The following is a 17,482-nucleotide window of genomic DNA, read 5'->3' as shown; positions in this document are numbered from 1 at the left end:
GAAAAAAAAAAAAAAAAAAAAAAGAAGACAGGACAAGAATGAACAAACCAATGTTCAAGTCCTGCCACGGATTCTCAATTAGGCTTTTTAACACACAAAGAACCTAAAATCTAAACGATTTCCTTAATCCTGCCATCAGCATGTTTCACTGTCAAAATGATGCGCTATGCAGCGTTGGATATAACTCTATTGGGCTACTCCATGGGTCAACAACCTGATGCTCCAGAGCCAAAAATTGATAATGATTTTAAATGTAATTAATAATTACATATGCAGATTTCCATGAGGATAAATTCATTTAATTTACACAACAGAATTTAACTAAAAGTACCAGTAATGCATTTTTAGATGCATTTATCATCAGTTTTTTCTTTAAAGCATATGAACAAATATACCCATACACATTCAAAAGTTTTGCTCTATTTAAAATATGAAAGTAGAAGTAATATTTTAGTACTTAAACTGACAAATTTACCATTTCAAAAATTCTAAGTTGTACTTTTTCGAAAGGTTATGTGACATTTGAGGCTCTAAAGAGTTTTACTTAGCTGGACTGAGAGTAAAACTTGCTTTTTGGAATGTAATGGTCTCAGAGCCCTTAACGGTCTATCCAACAAACTCACAGCAAAATACGAGTGTTAGAGGTTGTAACAAAAAACGTGGAAAAAGTTCAGGTGATATTTGTACTTTTGTAAAGTAACGTATGTGGAAAAAGGAGTAAAGGAAAAAAAATAAAAATCCAAATCTTTGTTTCAGGCAGGTCGTTCCTTACTAGTGAAGTGCAGCTCAAAGCCTTTACTGGTGTTGTCAGCATTGCTGATGAACTCCAGCCACATGGAGCTGGAGGTGGAGTTCAAGGTTACGTCTAGTAGCTCGTTTCCTGTAAACAGCCCCAGGAGACGAGCCTTATTACTGCTGCCATCAAAAACCTAGAGGAAAGGAAAAAAAACAGCGTATGAGTAGGAGGAAGCATCAGGTGTGCAAACTCAGATATGCAAACAAGGCTGTCTGAAGTTGTGGAAGATGCTACTCCCACCACCCCCTCACTTTGAGAACGTCGTCGTCCTCCAGCCGAAAGTCCCGTGCTCTCAGCTGAATGCCTTTGCCAGGCTGTGTCTGGATAGAGTAGATGCATTCGTGGTTGTTGCCGTAGTAACCAGGGTAGTTGGGAGAGAGGAGCACCCCTTGCATGCCAGTCACGGATGAGCCGCATTCAGCTAGAAAAAAGGAGAGGGAGCAGAGATCCAGGCAGAGACGGAGGGGAAGTGGCGTTGGAGAGAGCAGAGGACATGTCAATCGCTATATGCTTGAAACTCTCCGGGTGTTTTAGTCACGTTGTCATGCACAGGGGGGGTGGAGGGGACGGGCAAGTTGACGGCGAGAGGAATATGGTCACTGAGTGTACCTGAATGTTGAGTGGCACATCATCATAATCACCCTGCAATCTGAATATGATTAACTGTAATTTCAGCTCTATCTGAAAATTGCTATTCATGGCTCACGTCGGGGGAAGAGTCAAAAAAGGACAACATTTTCTATAGCAAATTTGGTGCAGGAATCGAAAAGGCCCATAAATGCACTCCAGCTTTAAACTCAGGGAATTCAGCAAGGTATAATAAGGTAAAAGGATTAGACGGCATTGATGGGAAAGTGGGAAGTTTCAAAAATAGGGCAGACAGTGACAGAAGTATGAAAATATCAAAATGTCTCTTTACTGTCAGTCTTCAGAGACTTGGATTCATCTAGAGGCAAAAAAAACAGCAAGAAACCTAAAAACTAGACAACTAAACAACAGCACAAAAGGAAGCTAGGAACATGAGGTTTTGTCTACACGGTAAAATATAAAAATTAGTAAACTAAGTGGTTAAATAACCTGCAATTAAGAGAAAGTACAGATGCCCCAATAAAGTCATTTATGGCATCCTCATGTTGGTCGTAAGCAATGAAAGAAGTTCGGTAACTACAGGGAAGGACAAACACAAGGAGGTCAACGGTGGCCGTGATGTGTGATCCACTGCTAATTATGGTCATTGGGATCAAATTCTATTTCATTTTAACAAATGAACGTAGCGGTAAATGTTTGTTGTTTCATAAAGACAAACAAACTGACCTATGTCTCGGCCTGTCATTTTCCCATGAATTAAAAAAAACAAAAAAACACACACACAAGCCACATCAATAATTAACACATTTCAGCTTTTTGATGCCATTCCCCATTAAAACTGCTGCCCTATATAATTTGGACAAAGTCACACAGGCTGTGTCTGGGAAGCCGTCCAAACGCAGCGACAAAACGTGGGCGTAGAGAGTGCTGCAAATGAGGAGGATACTAAAAGAAAATGCCTCATTTCCTGACATAATTGATAGTTTGGTAAATTTCCTAATTTGCAGGAGGACGTGAGAGGACTAGCTTGCTGGGATGACAAGAGGGACCGGGAGTTGTGATGAAAGCAAAAAAAATAAAGCATGTGATCACCTACCAACACACCTTGGCAGAGGGGAGCTCCACACCCTCCTCCTGCCCCCTAAGCACACCACCCTCGCCGGACCCTCTAACCGGTAACCGGGGAAACAGGAAAAGATGAGGGCATCGCCGACTCCATACTGGAGACCCTTTCTGGTGCTGTATGGAGGGATTCCAGGATCCTCACAGGGCTCCAAATCATACTCTGAAAGAGAGACGCAGATGTACTGTCAGCAAAGTTTACTGCAAGACTATAAAGGAGATGACAGTCATGCAGTGCTGTTTGTCATCTTTATTCTCATGTTTTACTAACATTGTTTCCCCTTCAAAAGTACTGTTTTCTGTATAGCTGCAGCAGAACTTTTCAGCCCCGTGAGAAACAAGACGGACGTCAGGAAAACTTGTCAACAATAAGCCGCATGGAAGCAACTTGGGAAGAAGGCCAGATCATTAAAGATCTGTAAATATCATTTTGAGCAAAGTTCTTACCAAAACCACATAATCAGGGTACCAACATGGCTTTTAAGTCACAACCTGCTTAAATGCTACTAAATGATCTCTTCTAAAGCCCATCCCTACAAGGTTGCCACCGTCATCCACCATTATCAGTCAACACTAAAGAATAAAGCAGAGAGATAAACATTGTTTGGATATTCTGGAATAGTCTTGAGTTCAGAGAGAATCCGCTGCACCTGCACTGGCAAATCATTTAACTATTTATTGTAATGCCAGAGGAATATTATATTTACTAAATTTTTAAGAAACAAATATGAAAATAAATCAAACAGTAAAAATGTTAACTGGAACATGTAAAAACTACAGTGTCCATGACTGTCGTCGTCATTGTTTCTAGTTATCTCAGCTTTGCAAATATCTGCGCAATTCCATTGTCACTTGAATGCCTCAAAATGTACGACAGATTATCAACAGTCACTTGTTTATCACTTTCTTGAAATAATGCTGCCTTCTTAGCTTGATTCTTGTGCCCTTTTTGATGTTATCAATCTAAACACTCACAGAAATTGATAATTTTTCTTCAGTGCTCTTTTCACAACATTGGACATTTTGAAGTTCTGCCGAAGAAATCCACACTTCTGTTTTTTTTTTGTTGTTTTTTTTTTTGTCAGGATGTGGTGCAAAATACATTGCTGGGTAATATCCTCCATATTCTTTGGTTGAAAAAGATTCAACCTCAGTAATAGCGAGACATTCTATATTCTTACCAAGCTTATCTGTTAACATGAAATAAGTTGTCTTGGTATTAAGCAACATTCTAGTTCAAGTTCTTTAATCTCCCTTCTCAGTGTGACTCCCTTCTACATAATAAGCGTGGCTCAGCACATAGTGTCCCAATTTTCCTCTGCTGGTGTGGTTAAGAGATAAAATTTACATTATTCTCACCTGAGAACGTGATGTTAAATCCCTCGTACGAAACAGAGAAGTCGGAGAGGAAGCGGATCTGCGCGGTGTAGTTCCCAAACAGGCCCGCGCTTAAAGGAGGAGGCAAGATGGAGCCGGTCAGTCTCCAGAGGGGCTGAGAAAAACTGCCGTTCTCGGTCACCAGCAGATGGTCATGGGGACTCTCGAGGTGGAAGGTGTGGAAGGTGAACTGTACGCCTGATTTAAAGAAGAAGAAGAAAAACATTAGATAAACATGTTTTCTTTGTTTTCTCTCGGTTAAAGAAAAGTAAAATGCCAACTGAAGCCGAACATTTTCAGCTTTTCAGAATGTATTTTGGAATCAAATGCTCCTATGCATTCTTTGCCTGCTATTTATCAAACGCATCCGCACAAAGTGAGCATCTGCAAATGAGGCTGTGTCAAATTGATGTGAGAGCCTGGCCAAAGGGGACATGACTGGAGAGTCATCCCATGGCACCGTAGCCCCAGGCCAGCCTCTCAGCACTCTACTCGTACAAAGACAGCTTGTTCGGCAAAATAAAAAGGCCACTCGGTGGGGGGAAGTGACGCCGTAAAGGAAGTTCAATTTGACTGCTGCATGTTTTGACACGGATTTCCTCTGCTAACCTTTTCCGTGGGAGGTCTCGATTGTCCACGTGCAGTTCAAGTTGTGTGGGTAGAAGTCGGGAAAGCCGGGCGAAAGGATGGTTCCGGTGTTGCCCTGGATATAACCGCCGCACAACGCTGACAACGGAGGCAGAGGGAAGCAGAGAGGGGGGGAACATGAAGATGAGTTTACTGAAAACACTCCCAAACTGCTGTTATTTACCCTCATGTAAAATGCATTTAAAAAGGACATTCTCTTCAAGATGGAATAAAAGCAAAGAGAGTGTTATTTACAACATTAATAGAAAGCACAAACATCAATACCGCTCTCAAGAGACAAAAACAACAACAAAAAAGAAGTGTATACGCAAGAAAAATACAATTCTTAAAGGGGATAGCGGCTGGGGATGGGCATGTTATTACTGCAGCATCTAAAACTTTTCTCAGTAGATTAGTCCTTCCAAGTGTAAAACAAGAGTCATTCAAAGAAACTTTCTCATCCTTTATAGATTTTCTAATGACTGTAATATTTAATAATAAAAATCTGATGCAATATGAAGCAAACGCTGAAATCATGTTTCATTCATAAAAAGTTCACAACAATGAATTCTGCTTTAATCCCCCGCCCCATCACCAATTGTGACTTGGGGGGAAGAAATCTACCAGGCGACTGTTCGTTTCTGGGTCAATATTAAGGAGCGTACCATCACAGCTAGGCAGGGGGCGACTCCACTGGAAATTAGGTTCGCACTCCAAAGGCTCGGCGTCGCTTAGCGTATAGCCAGCGTCGCAGCTAAATGTCACCAACCCTCCCACGTAGAAGTCGTTGCCGTGCCGCTGCCCGTTCACAGGGATGCCGGGATCCACGCAGTGGTCCGACTGCAACTGCAGGGCTAGAAAAGGAGGGAGACGACAGATCAGACCATCAAAAATGGGTGAGCGATCGAAATAAAAGCGGCATCATTTAAATTTGAATAGGCAATTGCAAATATTCTAATGAGGCTTAAAGAATTTTGCTTAAGATGTTAAAATCCTTCCAAATAAATAATTCACATATATGCCCATTATTCCCCTCAGCAGACGTGAACCAGTAAGCTCTCTCAAAGCTATTTCTTCCCCCCCACCTTCTATATTCTCTGGTATGGCAAGGCTCGTAGTAAATAATTGAAGCTGAACAGAGATTTACCCAAAGTGAAAGTTTAAAAGGTTAGCTTGTGTGCCATACATGGAGGAACGAACGTAAGATTGCCCAGAGGACTAAATTACATGATTAGCGAAGGCTGGTGTAAGGGTAAAAGGTGTAATTGCAGGAACGGGGTACAGCCTGTAACACACTCTTTAGTTAGACTTTGGCAGTGTGCGTGTATGTGTGGGGGTGTGTGTGCGTGTGTGTGCGTGTATGTGTGGGGGTGTGTGTGCGTGTGTGTGCGTGTATGTGTGGGGGTGTGTGTGCGTGTGTGTGTCACAGGAGAAATTTCTGACAGAATCTTCGAAAGCCATTTACATCTAAACCGGAGATGTTTTGTTAAGAAGGGTTTTTAGGTGACAAAGTGAACAGAGAATTATCCTTGCACCCAAGACTAAGTAACATTAAAAATGCAAAGAGGGCCGCCGCCTCTGATTTGGGCTTCCTGCAGGTATTTGATTCACTCAGGCTACAAAAGGAAAAAAATGAAAATGAACCACATCCTGTTTTATCTGGATGTACATTAGACTTTGTAGCAGCACATGCGTTGGCCCTTACTCTCGTAACGTATGCGGAAGCCGATGTCAGAGTGACTCTTGTCGGTGGTAAAGAGGAGGTACAGGAAGTTTGAGGTGCTGATGAGGAACTGTGGAACCTGGGTGCCCTGATAGCTTCCAATTAGAGGTGAGGAGGGAAATCGGCCATCCCGCACCTCGAGAACGTCATAGTTGACCTCAGTTCGAAACCTACAGGAAATAAAGGGAAGGCAAAAGATTGTCAGTGTGAAAGAATCGGGCCAACAGAAGAGAGGGAATATGGCTATGTTTTTGATCTTCCGGTTGAAATGATGACTCAGTCCACTATGTTATGAATGCTAATTTCTTTGTATTTATAATGTAAGACATGTCAGGTGTTGTGAAAAAGGATCAGGCTCACAGCATCACAAATCATCCATAATGCTTAGCAGTGATCATCAGGTGTTTCTCTCACTTCTGTCATGTTTTGTGGTAAAAAAAAAAAAAAAACAAGTCAATATGACTACAGTACACCATTCCAGTTAAAGTCCTGAAAAAACAAACAAACTTGTCTTTAGGTCATAATAAAAAAATAACTCAATTTTTCTAAAAAGCACTTAAGATGGATGTTTGCAATTTACTTTCCGTTTAACTCTTCTTTTTGTGTGCGCACGAGAGAGAGTGTGCAATTTCTGTTTTTGTTGCCGCAGCCACTTCATCTTCAAAGCCATGAATAAATAGCCTGGTTACAGAGCCATGTCATCTAAATGAAATGGTTTGTGATATTTTATTGATGCTACATAAAAATTAAAGAGCAACAAACATTTATGGAACATTCGTTATGAATAGGATTCTATCGCAGCAGGAGCATGGATAAGATGGGTTTTACTTAAAACATTTAATGCGGCGTTTCATCCTACAACTGTCTGTGTGTCCTTTTACTTCAGAACAAAGTGCCTCCTCCTTCCACCTCTGTGGCCGCCGTGTGCGGATGAGTGGATTTTATATGACTGAGTGCAGATGGCTAGGGTTGGGGAGGTCAGATTTATGGTCAAAGCGTTTTTGAAAGACCAGTATAAACAGCTTTAGCATGCAGCCGTACGCTAAAGTGTGCCCCAAAACAATGCTGATTACCAACAATTGCAACGCACTGTGTTGTTTAGAATACTTTACAGTCTGTTTGCTAAATTTTTAATGCCAACTATTTGTTGCTTATTCGCTCATTGAAAACACAACGTGTACGTTTGTTTAGTGGGTATTTATGGCATCATGCATTATGAGATTTTGTATTCTAAGCAAATTTTATAATAATTCATTTGAAGTTTACTGTTGACAAATTATATATATGTATTCAAGTTAAAGATCCTTTAGTCAGGATGAGTAGATGTTTTTTTTCACCTGAAAAAATGTATTGTATGTCCTGCCTGATCACTGTGTGCAATCCAGCCGAAATAACCGTGATGACATACAGACTCTTTAAGACTGAAAGCTCAGTTTAAATAACATGACAGCTATTTAGAGCCTAAGCTACCTCTTTAGGCGTGGTTTATTTACTTAGTCTGTTTTTGTGTGCAAATAAAGGTGCTTTTAATTGCTGAGGCATGAAAAGTAATTAAGTTAATCAAGTTAAGCTTTCCTATGAAATTAGAGTGCTCATTACCTTTAACAGAGACAAATTAACACAAGGTAGGGTAACAAAAGCTGAGGCAATAAAGTTCAATTTCCTCTTTAAGCTAATTTAATAACAGGAAATTATACATCCTACTTTCTAGGCCTTTTGACCTCATCTAGAACCCAGATTTGGACCGGTGTTGAAATTGAAATATTTGGAAAGTAAGCTTAATCCAGAGAGAGCACAGCCAACAACAACAGGATCCAAAATGGTATTGGCCCACACGTTTTGGTCCTAGACAGTGTAGAATAACAGATGTTTCTTCTTCACCTTCCTATTGTTCAGGTCTGTTTTTGTGGGGAAAAAAAGAACCTGCGAAATATTAGGTAATTGTTTATAATCAGCGTTTGTATGCGTGTGCTAGATTTGCCACTTAAAGAACACTAAAAACAATAAAAGGAAAGAGTCGATAAAGAGAGAAACACAAGGCAAGCTGCCGAAAACCGAGAGGCTAAAAACAGAAACATCCCGGACTGTTTAGAGTGGATAAAACGTCGGGGAATAAAGCGGCTGCTGTCTCGGTGACTCACTTGTCGAAGATGATCTTGATGGGATAGCCTGGAGGAGCCTCAATGATCCATTCACAGTTAAGGGCCTCCTTGTACAGTTCTGGCCAGCCAGGGGAGAGAATGATCCCACTGGGAGCCTTCAGATCTCCTCCACATGGGGCTAACAGCGGGAGAAGAAGAAATGAAGAGAGAGGGGGGGAAAAAATAAAAAAAGAGAGGCTGAATTATGCATGTCCGTCCCAGGTGATGAATGACCAAGTCTATTGATGATTTCTCGCATTAGCCCGGGCTCCGCCCATTTCCTTTTGCTGCCAGTCTATATTTGATGTAAACTGGCGACGGCTCATTTCAAGGTTAACCACGTCTCTTGCGAACATGTTTGCCACTCTCCGTGTGTCTGTGTTTAAATGCGCTAGCTGTTCACGTTACGCGCATCACTCAAACTGCTCTCTTGATTTAAATGCCTTGTAAAATGTTTCATGCACGGTGATCTTTATCAGGAATAAAACCAGAGAACACAATATCTTTCATGACTTGCGCAAAATAATAATAAAAAAAAAATCCACTCAAGCACACAAGCCTCTTCATATTTCCCAGCTCTGTTACAGCTCACATCGCCGGTACCGCCTGTCCTTAACTGGAACTCGCAGAAATGCTGGAGTTCCTCTTGCAGCGCCAGCTCCCTGATCCCTCTCTAAAGTGGAATGATTTAATCAGTCGGCTCAACATACTGAAGGACATCTATGAAACGCATTATGTTACAAACGCAGGGGTGAGATAGACGGACTCAAAGGAATATCAAGCTGCTGAGAAATGCAGAGGAGAGGGCATGCTTTAATACTTGATTTTCTTTTTGAATATTGCAGATAGTGAACTTGATTAGCTCTCTTAGAATTTCTGTCATGTCTGCAATCACATTGATTTGTTGCAGATGTCCAAGAAACCTTGGTAAATGCTAAGCTTTATCTAATCTTTGCCAGCTATGCTGGTCTTTTCTGGTTTGCTGGAAATAGTTTATTGATTATGAAACCACGGAGGGGTAAATTGAAAGCTCAGCAATTTGCATGTAAGCCCAGCATGTCCGCTGATTCAGACGTTTGGGAGGAGACAAAAAAAAAGCCTTTGGATGAAGCTTAAGTTTCACCATCACATGACTTTAGATGTGCAGTGGTACACTTGTTTTGATCAACAAATTACTAAAGCTATTAAACATTTAAGAGATTCCAAAACGACTTTAATATTTTAGTCAGCAGACTAATTTATCATTTTGTTTGTGATGCTGCATCAAAAGATATCCAGATCATAGAACAAAAGATCGCTTCGTGCCAGGAGGAGTTAAATTTGATGGCTCCTGCTGATGCGTTCATAAAACATGTAGTTATTCTTGGCTCTCATCTCCTCAAGCAGCATCAACTCAGACACTGAGGTTCATGCAAATTTCCCATTTCTAACTTCACACTTTCCCACACTGAAGTTTCTAGATTTTAACCCCTAAACTGTCATGATGACACTGGTGCCCCGATGAACCCATTGACTTGCATGCAAGCATTCTGAGGGTGACAGATAACGGGCTAATGACATTCTGGTAATGTGATTACATAATATTTACCATGTTGCAAATGTATAGTACATAATATCCAAACACAACCCAATGGCTACAGTAGTTTATATTTATGTAGTGTGGTAAAGGGTCAATTAACGGCTTTGTTGTTTTTCTGGACAAAGTTCATCAATTGTGTTCCAACGTCGACGACACATAGACTTACCAATTCTAGAATGGACTTTCCAACAATTAAAAGTGATTGCCAAACTTTTCAGGTTCTGACACACAAAACAAGACGCAATCCCCCAAACATTCATAGAGTACCGAGAAAGGAAGGCGTGACGCAGGGAATTTCCAACATGTCTACTACCAAGTCGTTTTTGTACCAAGTCTTTTATGAGTACATGAAAAAAAAATTGCCTTCAGAATAAAAGCCACATTTTCCAAAAAGTTAAACAAAAGATCATTATTATAATAACAACTATTTTGAATTGATTTGCATTTAAACTCCCACCAAATTGTTGATTTACGTTGGCAGAATATTCTTTTTTGCGCTTTGTGATCGAAGAGCATGTAATACGACGCTGGTTTCGCCTCACTCACCTTCACATCGGGGGACGGCGTTGTCCCACACGACGTTGCCATCCTTCAGAATGCAGGATATGGTCTGAGAGCCGTGGGTCTTAACAAAGCCCTCTTCACAAAGGAATGAGATGGAGCTGCCCAGCTGAAGACTCTCGCCAAAACGCTTCCCGTTAACCGGCACCCCTGGATCTGGGCATTCGTTGTGGCGAAAAGCTTTGGAAAATGCAAACAAGGAGGCGGTTCATTTGGAGGATCAACAAAGGTGTGAGGAGAGTGTTGTTGCCTTTCACTGAATTAAGCATTTTAGCTCACAGCATTGACATAATTTCCTTAAAAAAATTATAAGAATTACTCAGATTGAGGGACTTAAATTTGGTGTTACTGTTTCCAGATGTCTTTGTTTTTATTCATTTTATTAAAAAACTCACCTGAAAAATAGAAGGTCCAAGATAACACATAAAAACTGTTGTTTCTTGTTTTTTCACAATAAACGTGTCCATCATTATTTATACTATAATGCATACCTTAATTTACGTTCACTTTACTGTATAAAGTATGCAAAAAACTAGACGATTGCAGTAATATTCCTATATCTACATTTTTTGTAAAGATTCAATTAAAGATCTTCCCCACTGGCTAATAAAAAATAAACATAAAATAAAAACAGGCAAAAACGGACACCTTCCCCTATTAATCTTTTTCTATTATTATTATTATTATTTATTTGCGACATGTTCGACGGTCTCATTTTTCTGTGGGCGATCGCAAGATATTGATGAAGGATTATTGGCAAAACTTTCTCTCTTTTCAATTAACTACAGGCATTTTGCAATGTGAGCTTAAGATGAGAGGGAATTCATTTCACTTAGTCACAAAGATTCACTGTGCTGCAGTGATTCTGAGCAAACCATTTTGCCATGCAGATTAATTGCACCAGGTGACTCTGCTGAGATATTTGTAAAGTAAACAAAAGGGGACATTGTTGTCACACCTTTAGAACCCTATAAATCAGGCTTTTCAATAAAATTCAAGTGGGGACAAGAAAGAAGGACCACGGCAGTGCGCGGCCCTCGAGGAAGACTCATAGCCCCGGAAAAAAAAGGGAACGTAAACAAATGCATTACCTGTCCTGCTATCTCTCTCACTCAGTCTTGTATACACAGCAATTGGTGACACATGTAGGTGTTGATGAATCCCTCTTTGCTAGCCAATGGACCCAAACAGAGTGCCAGCGCCTCTTCATCAATCTCAAATATCTTATTTATTAGGATGCCAGAAATTGCCTCGATACAGTTTGGCACGTCCTTAATTAACAAGAATGATGGAAGTTGTGTGCTCAGCCCAATGACCTCCTAAAAACTCTCCTGCAGTCGGATGACACTGTTCACAGGAATACAGTGTCATCTTCAATTAACGTCTCCTGACATTTTTCCACTATGCTACACAGACTCTTTATTTTTATGGCTCGATAAATCATTCATTAGCCACCGTGTGTTTTCGTCATTATGTCTTTACAGGAATACCTGGATTTGGGTAAATCACAGAGCATGTCAGAGTCAGAGTTCAAAAGCATTCTTTCACACTGCAGTGTCTAAAAAAAACAAAGAGTTGGCCTGAAAATTGTCATGTTTTGTCATGATTTCACATGGATATCTTAAAAATTGTTGTGTGTATTTGTATCCAGCTCCTGGATTAGTACTTTATGAAACCACCCTTTGCTACAATTACGGCTGCAAGGTTTTGTTTTTTATATACTTTTGCCAGCTTTTCACAGCTAGAGAGGAAAATTGTTCCACTTTTCCTTCCAAAATAGCTCAAGCTCCATTATAATGGAAGTAGAGTGTCTCTGAAATTAAATTTTCAAGTCTGGCCACAGATTCTGACACATGGATATGCACTGATCTAAATTATTCCATTGTAGGTTTAACCTCCATCATCCCGTCTCACAGGCTCTGAAACGTCTAACAGCCTGTCTTGGAAGATTGACCTATATTTTGAGATTTCTGGCCCAAGAACATTCTGGCCCAACGACTAACACCAACTTTCGTATTGATACTAAATAACGCTGCCCCTCAGCGTGATACTAGCACCACTAAGTTTCAGAACGGGACGGTGTATTCACAATAAGATGTAGCGTTTGTTTTCAACCAAATACAGTACTTTGCTTGTAGGTCAAAGTTTTCTATAGTCTCATCTTAGCAGAGGATCTTCTTCCATGTCCCCTACATGGCTTGCATTAACCTGCTAACTGGACATCCAATGGCTTTCTTCCTCTTTCATAAACATGAATAACTAATAGTTATACTGATGACGACCTGAGGTGCGGATCTCTGCAGGTCCTCCATAGTAATCATAGGTCTGTTTGCTGCCTCTCTGATTTGTGCTCTAATTTTCCATCCTGTCCAAAAACATGGAAGACAATAACCAAGTCAGACTGCATTTGTGCTATACTCGGTTCATTTTCAGAGGAAGGATTGAGCAGTCATCTGCGAGATGTCCAAAGCTAAAGCTAAGCTAGTATTAAATTTCTTTGAAACTTTATACTTGATAGGTCTGGTTTGTTATTTTGCTGGACTGACAGTATCTGTTAATGTACAACTTTATCTTCCTGTGCTTCAACTTTACAACTTTACCATAGTCCACTAAATTTATTGAGTCAGGGTTCAAAATGTACATGAGTGGATTGGTTAGAACTCATTACAGGAACAAAACCCAAAAGAGCACGGTTAGAGACCGGACCTCATTTAGTCTTAATGGGGGGGAGGACGGGACACAGAACATGTAAAAACCTAAATGTCACCATGAACTTAGATCTTAATTTTAAAAACCATATAAAATCTTAATTTTAAATCATAGTAGTACACCCTGAAACATTGCCAGAACAAATTATTTTCTATCAAAACAGAACAAAAAAAGCCTATGCACGTTTTATTTTCAGCAGGTTAGAAAAATGTGATACAAATCAGTGTGTCCATTCAGGTCTCTGTAAATAAATCAATCAGACAGCTGCAGCTCATCTAAAATAAACCTGCCAGAATCCCAAACACCACCAGGAAAATGGATCATGCCATACCAGTCCCTAAATACCTACATTGGCTCCCTCTGTGAAAGCGTGGATTTTCAAATTGTCTTGATTGTTTATGACACGGAATCATCTTGGCCTAAATTCGTTTCAGAGATGCTGGTCAGGTGTGATACATCTGGACTCCTGAGGTCATCAGAGACCGCTTTACTCTGTTTTCCCAGGACAAAGACTAAACAAGCACAGGCAGCAATTTGTCTCACTACTTGTTCTATAAGAAAATCTCAGGCAGTCAAAGAACTACTGTATTCTCAACATTACTTACATAAAACCCTAGTTACTCATTTCTAAAGACAAGTGGTTTTATTAGGATGCAATAGAGAAAAAAGGATGAATACTAAAGCATACTGCTTTTTTCCCCATTTTTTTTTAAACATACATTTTTCCTACCACTACAGTGCTCTACTTCTTTGTTTTGCTGAGTGACACATAATCTGTGCTTGTAACATTCCAAAATGTTTCAAGGTCTAAGGGGTTTAAAAGGTGCTGTATTAAACAAGCGTTACCATGAAAACAGCCAAAAATCAATAATTTACAAAGTAGTGTTGTCTGCTAGATTGATATTTATTTGAGATGTTGGCAAATGCAAAATTCAGGCTCACTGCACAATAGTGCATAGACAACAAACATGATAATCCTGCTGCCAAAATCCTCACGGTGAAGTATATCCATGAAATGGGTTTACCAGCATGCACCCTGTGTTTACTGTGTCTGACTATAAAAAGCATGTTGAATTACCTCCAAAGTTGGCAGTTAACAAAAATGGATTATTACAAGCACTGCCACAATGTGTCAGGTAAGGATATTATACTTCATTTAGTTTTTTTTTTTGTTTTTTTTAAATGTTTTGTGTTTGCTTAGATGTGTTTTTGCCATACCGTGGAACTTTATAGAGATCGTGTTTTTGATGCTCAAACAGATTTTTCAGTCTGCAAGAAAGAGGCCACGGCGATATGTGGGATGATTTATAATACCAATTACAGGCTTTGGCACAAATACACACACAAATGTACACCATCCGTGTCAAACGTTAACACTTATTTTTCTCTTCTGTTAGGAAAGACTTACTTGTAAAAGTGATATTGAAGCCTCTGTCCGTGTACGTGTGGTCTGTCAGGAATTCAAGTCGGGCCACGTGACCGCTTGTTGTTATGGGGGGAGGCGGAGCGTCTCCAGAGAAGGTGCCCAGAATGGGAGATTCGGCCTGAAAAAGAAAAGATTTTCAGATGAGGACCAAAGATTTACAGTTTGTAGAGAGAAGGAAAAAAAAAGAAAATATTGGACAAGTTTAAACATTCAGTCAAAACAGCAGGCTTGTAGTTATAATTGCGCAGTGTGATTTTCCTAAAGACATTGACAGATCTACAGATCAACACGAGAAATGAAGCCAAGAGCTATTAAAAGAAAGCGAGGAAATTAAGATGTAATTGAGCAGAACCTTTCCGCCGTCCTTAATGGAGAGGAAGTCAAACTGTTTCTCCATGCTAAGGTCGTTGAAGGCCAGGTTGATTCTGCTCTCGGGGTTGGTGATGATGAGCCACACACAGTGCATGTTGTTCCCGTATTCCTGAGGGTAGTTGGGAGACAGCAGGACTCCGGATGGAGTAGTAAAGTTGAAGAAGCAGGAAACTGGAACAAGGAAAAAGAGACGCAAACAAAACAAGACGTGAGGAAGAAATGAAACGCAATAACCAAGGAGATGGGAGAAATATATTGGATGTGTTCAAATGACTTTCTTTGATTATATGGCAATATAAAATGAACAATTGTAATGAATTTGTAGAAATGTATCTGATAAAGAAAAAACATACTTAAGGCACCTAATAATTTAGAGAGGACAATTAATTTTAAGCCCCATGACAAATATTAAAAATTTCTCGCTCACACACACACACACACACACAGTGAGAGCAACATTAATCTAATACATCTTCTGAGTATAAACCAAACAAAAACAGACAGAAAAAGAAAGCAACTTTTCATCTTGCCGGCTGGCGTTTTAGATAGAGCTGGTATGGATTGTGTACACTTATGGGAAAGGCTTTATGTAACCCAACAATAAGTGAAATCTTCCCTGTCTACCAAATGGGAAGATTATTACTTGATCCCAGCAAAGTCCAGACAATGCCCTTTAATGGCAACAGCTCAACATCGTGTTGTATGTCAGGGGCCGGAGTGAGACAGTCTGAACAGAGCAACAAGACTGCTGCCATTTTTTTAAAGCTCATTTTTAAACCACAGTGTCTACGACGCATTTCCACCACTTACACATTTTATTACCATTTTATTGAAATTGCCTAACTTAGCATTTTATGTTAATAACGATAGGTGAGGAATTATTTTAAACCATATAATTTCCACTTTGAATTTGTCTTACATTAAATGTCAACAATGCCTATTATTAATATAAATAAATTCCATAAACTTGACAATTTGTTAGTTCAATGTTAACTAAATAGTCCTTGTATTAAGTCAAATTAAATTTGCGCCAAAAAAAGTTATTCAGCTCACTGATATTTATCAGTTTTTGCCCACCTTTTTGTCATTTAAAAAATAAAGCAGCGAACATTATCTACACGGTCAGCTCTCTCTTCCTGCACCCCTTATCATTTACCTCTTATTTTCTGTTTGTTGTTTATTGAGTTAATTAGCTAATAATCCCTCCCCGTTGTTTCTAAATCCACAGTCTCTGCAAGACAAACTGTGAGGATAATCTCATTCTTTATTATGCAGCTGCCCCCCGTACTTATCTGCACGGTATTCATTCACCCACATCAGTAGTTTATAAATTCACAAACGAGGACCGTCAAATCTGACGCAAAAATAACTTACAAACACAGCTGGGTTTCTTGGCAGACCACTGATTGTTCTTCTGACAGGTGATGTTCTTCTTTCCCACGAGCTCGAAGGCAGGCAGACACTCAAAGTACAACCTGTCCCCGTGACGAAAGCCTGTCCCTTCCCGTTTGCCGTAGGCCGGAATTCCAGGATCCCCGCAACTGCCCTGGTCGATCTCTGTAGAGGGAGGTGCACTCAAGTTAAAGTAAAGTTAAAGTAAAGTTCAAGTAAATATTGTAAATAAAAACTCTCTTCAAGTTATTTGAATTTTGAGCATCTCTCTGAGCATCTCTCCATCTCATCTGACTGCAACTGTATCCATTCGATTACAGAGTGATGAATGTTCTCGCCTCTGTTGGGAAGTTGACGTGAGCAGTTTTTGACTAGCGCACTAACACATCCGCACCTTTTTGCACACACCTCTTTGCAAATTTCATTATCACAATAATGCATCGACCCTTTTTTCACTCGCTCGCCTCTCGACTCTCCCGCAGTTGAAGATTGCAAAAAGAATTGCTGAGGCGTCCTGTTTAGGCGTCTGAACAGACAGTGAATAAGCTCATCCATCCAGGTAAAAAAAAAGGAATGGCAAGGAATAATTTGATTTTGAGTGGCGCCGGGGGTAATTCTTGCCATAGATCCATACTCAGCCCTAATGATGATCATAATTTGGAACACGTGGTGTTTGGTGCAGTTTACAGGTATAGCTGTCCTTAGACGGCCTCTTTTCAGGGACAGCTCAGCGGTCTTTACGTGGATCGAGGATAAGGGGGAATTCTGGGTGATCCTCAGGGAAGATGTAAGGTCTGACAAGAAGATACACCTCAAACAAAGCTACAAGTATATGATACATTAGTACACACAGATAGAAAAAAGTCACACACAGAGGCACTCGAGCACAAAGATGATGTATATTTACCATATTGGTCCCCTACCATTGAAATGTCAAGCAAAGTCAAGCTATTAAACATGAGCCTTTTGAAGTCTGTGCACATATAAATGAGACGTTTTCCATGACCTACGTGTTTTAGTGTGTGTGTAGTATATGACAAAAAAGAGAATTAAACAGCACTCGAAAGTT

The 17,482-nt window shown here is 40.0% G+C and overlaps 1 protein-coding gene across 1 annotated transcript in view; it reads right to left on the bottom strand.

The window, feature by feature from the left end:
• Nucleotides 1–17,482, bottom strand: part of csmd2 (CUB and Sushi multiple domains 2) — a 245,362-nt gene that overhangs the window by 92,069 nt on the left and 135,811 nt on the right. Inside the window, exons 13-24 of the mRNA XM_017307349.1 lie at nt 16,396–16,578; nt 15,002–15,192; nt 14,632–14,767; nt 10,500–10,694; nt 8,375–8,513; nt 6,216–6,403; nt 5,176–5,364; nt 4,493–4,609; nt 3,866–4,081; nt 2,481–2,669; nt 1,048–1,217; nt 773–929 (exon numbers count right to left, since the gene is read on the bottom strand). Coding sequence (XP_017162838.1) covers nt 773–929; nt 1,048–1,217; nt 2,481–2,669; nt 3,866–4,081; nt 4,493–4,609; nt 5,176–5,364; nt 6,216–6,403; nt 8,375–8,513; nt 10,500–10,694; nt 14,632–14,767; nt 15,002–15,192; nt 16,396–16,578 — 2,070 coding nt within the window. The remainder of the gene's footprint in view (nt 1–772; nt 930–1,047; nt 1,218–2,480; nt 2,670–3,865; nt 4,082–4,492; nt 4,610–5,175; nt 5,365–6,215; nt 6,404–8,374; nt 8,514–10,499; nt 10,695–14,631; nt 14,768–15,001; nt 15,193–16,395; nt 16,579–17,482) is intronic.

This window comes from Poecilia reticulata, linkage group LG11 (assembly GCF_000633615.1).
Source record: "Poecilia reticulata strain Guanapo linkage group LG11, Guppy_female_1.0+MT, whole genome shotgun sequence".
Lineage (NCBI taxonomy): Eukaryota > Metazoa > Chordata > Actinopteri > Cyprinodontiformes > Poeciliidae > Poecilia > Poecilia reticulata.
Note: the sequence above shows the minus strand (reverse complement) of the source record. Positions and strands in the feature narration are given on the sequence as shown.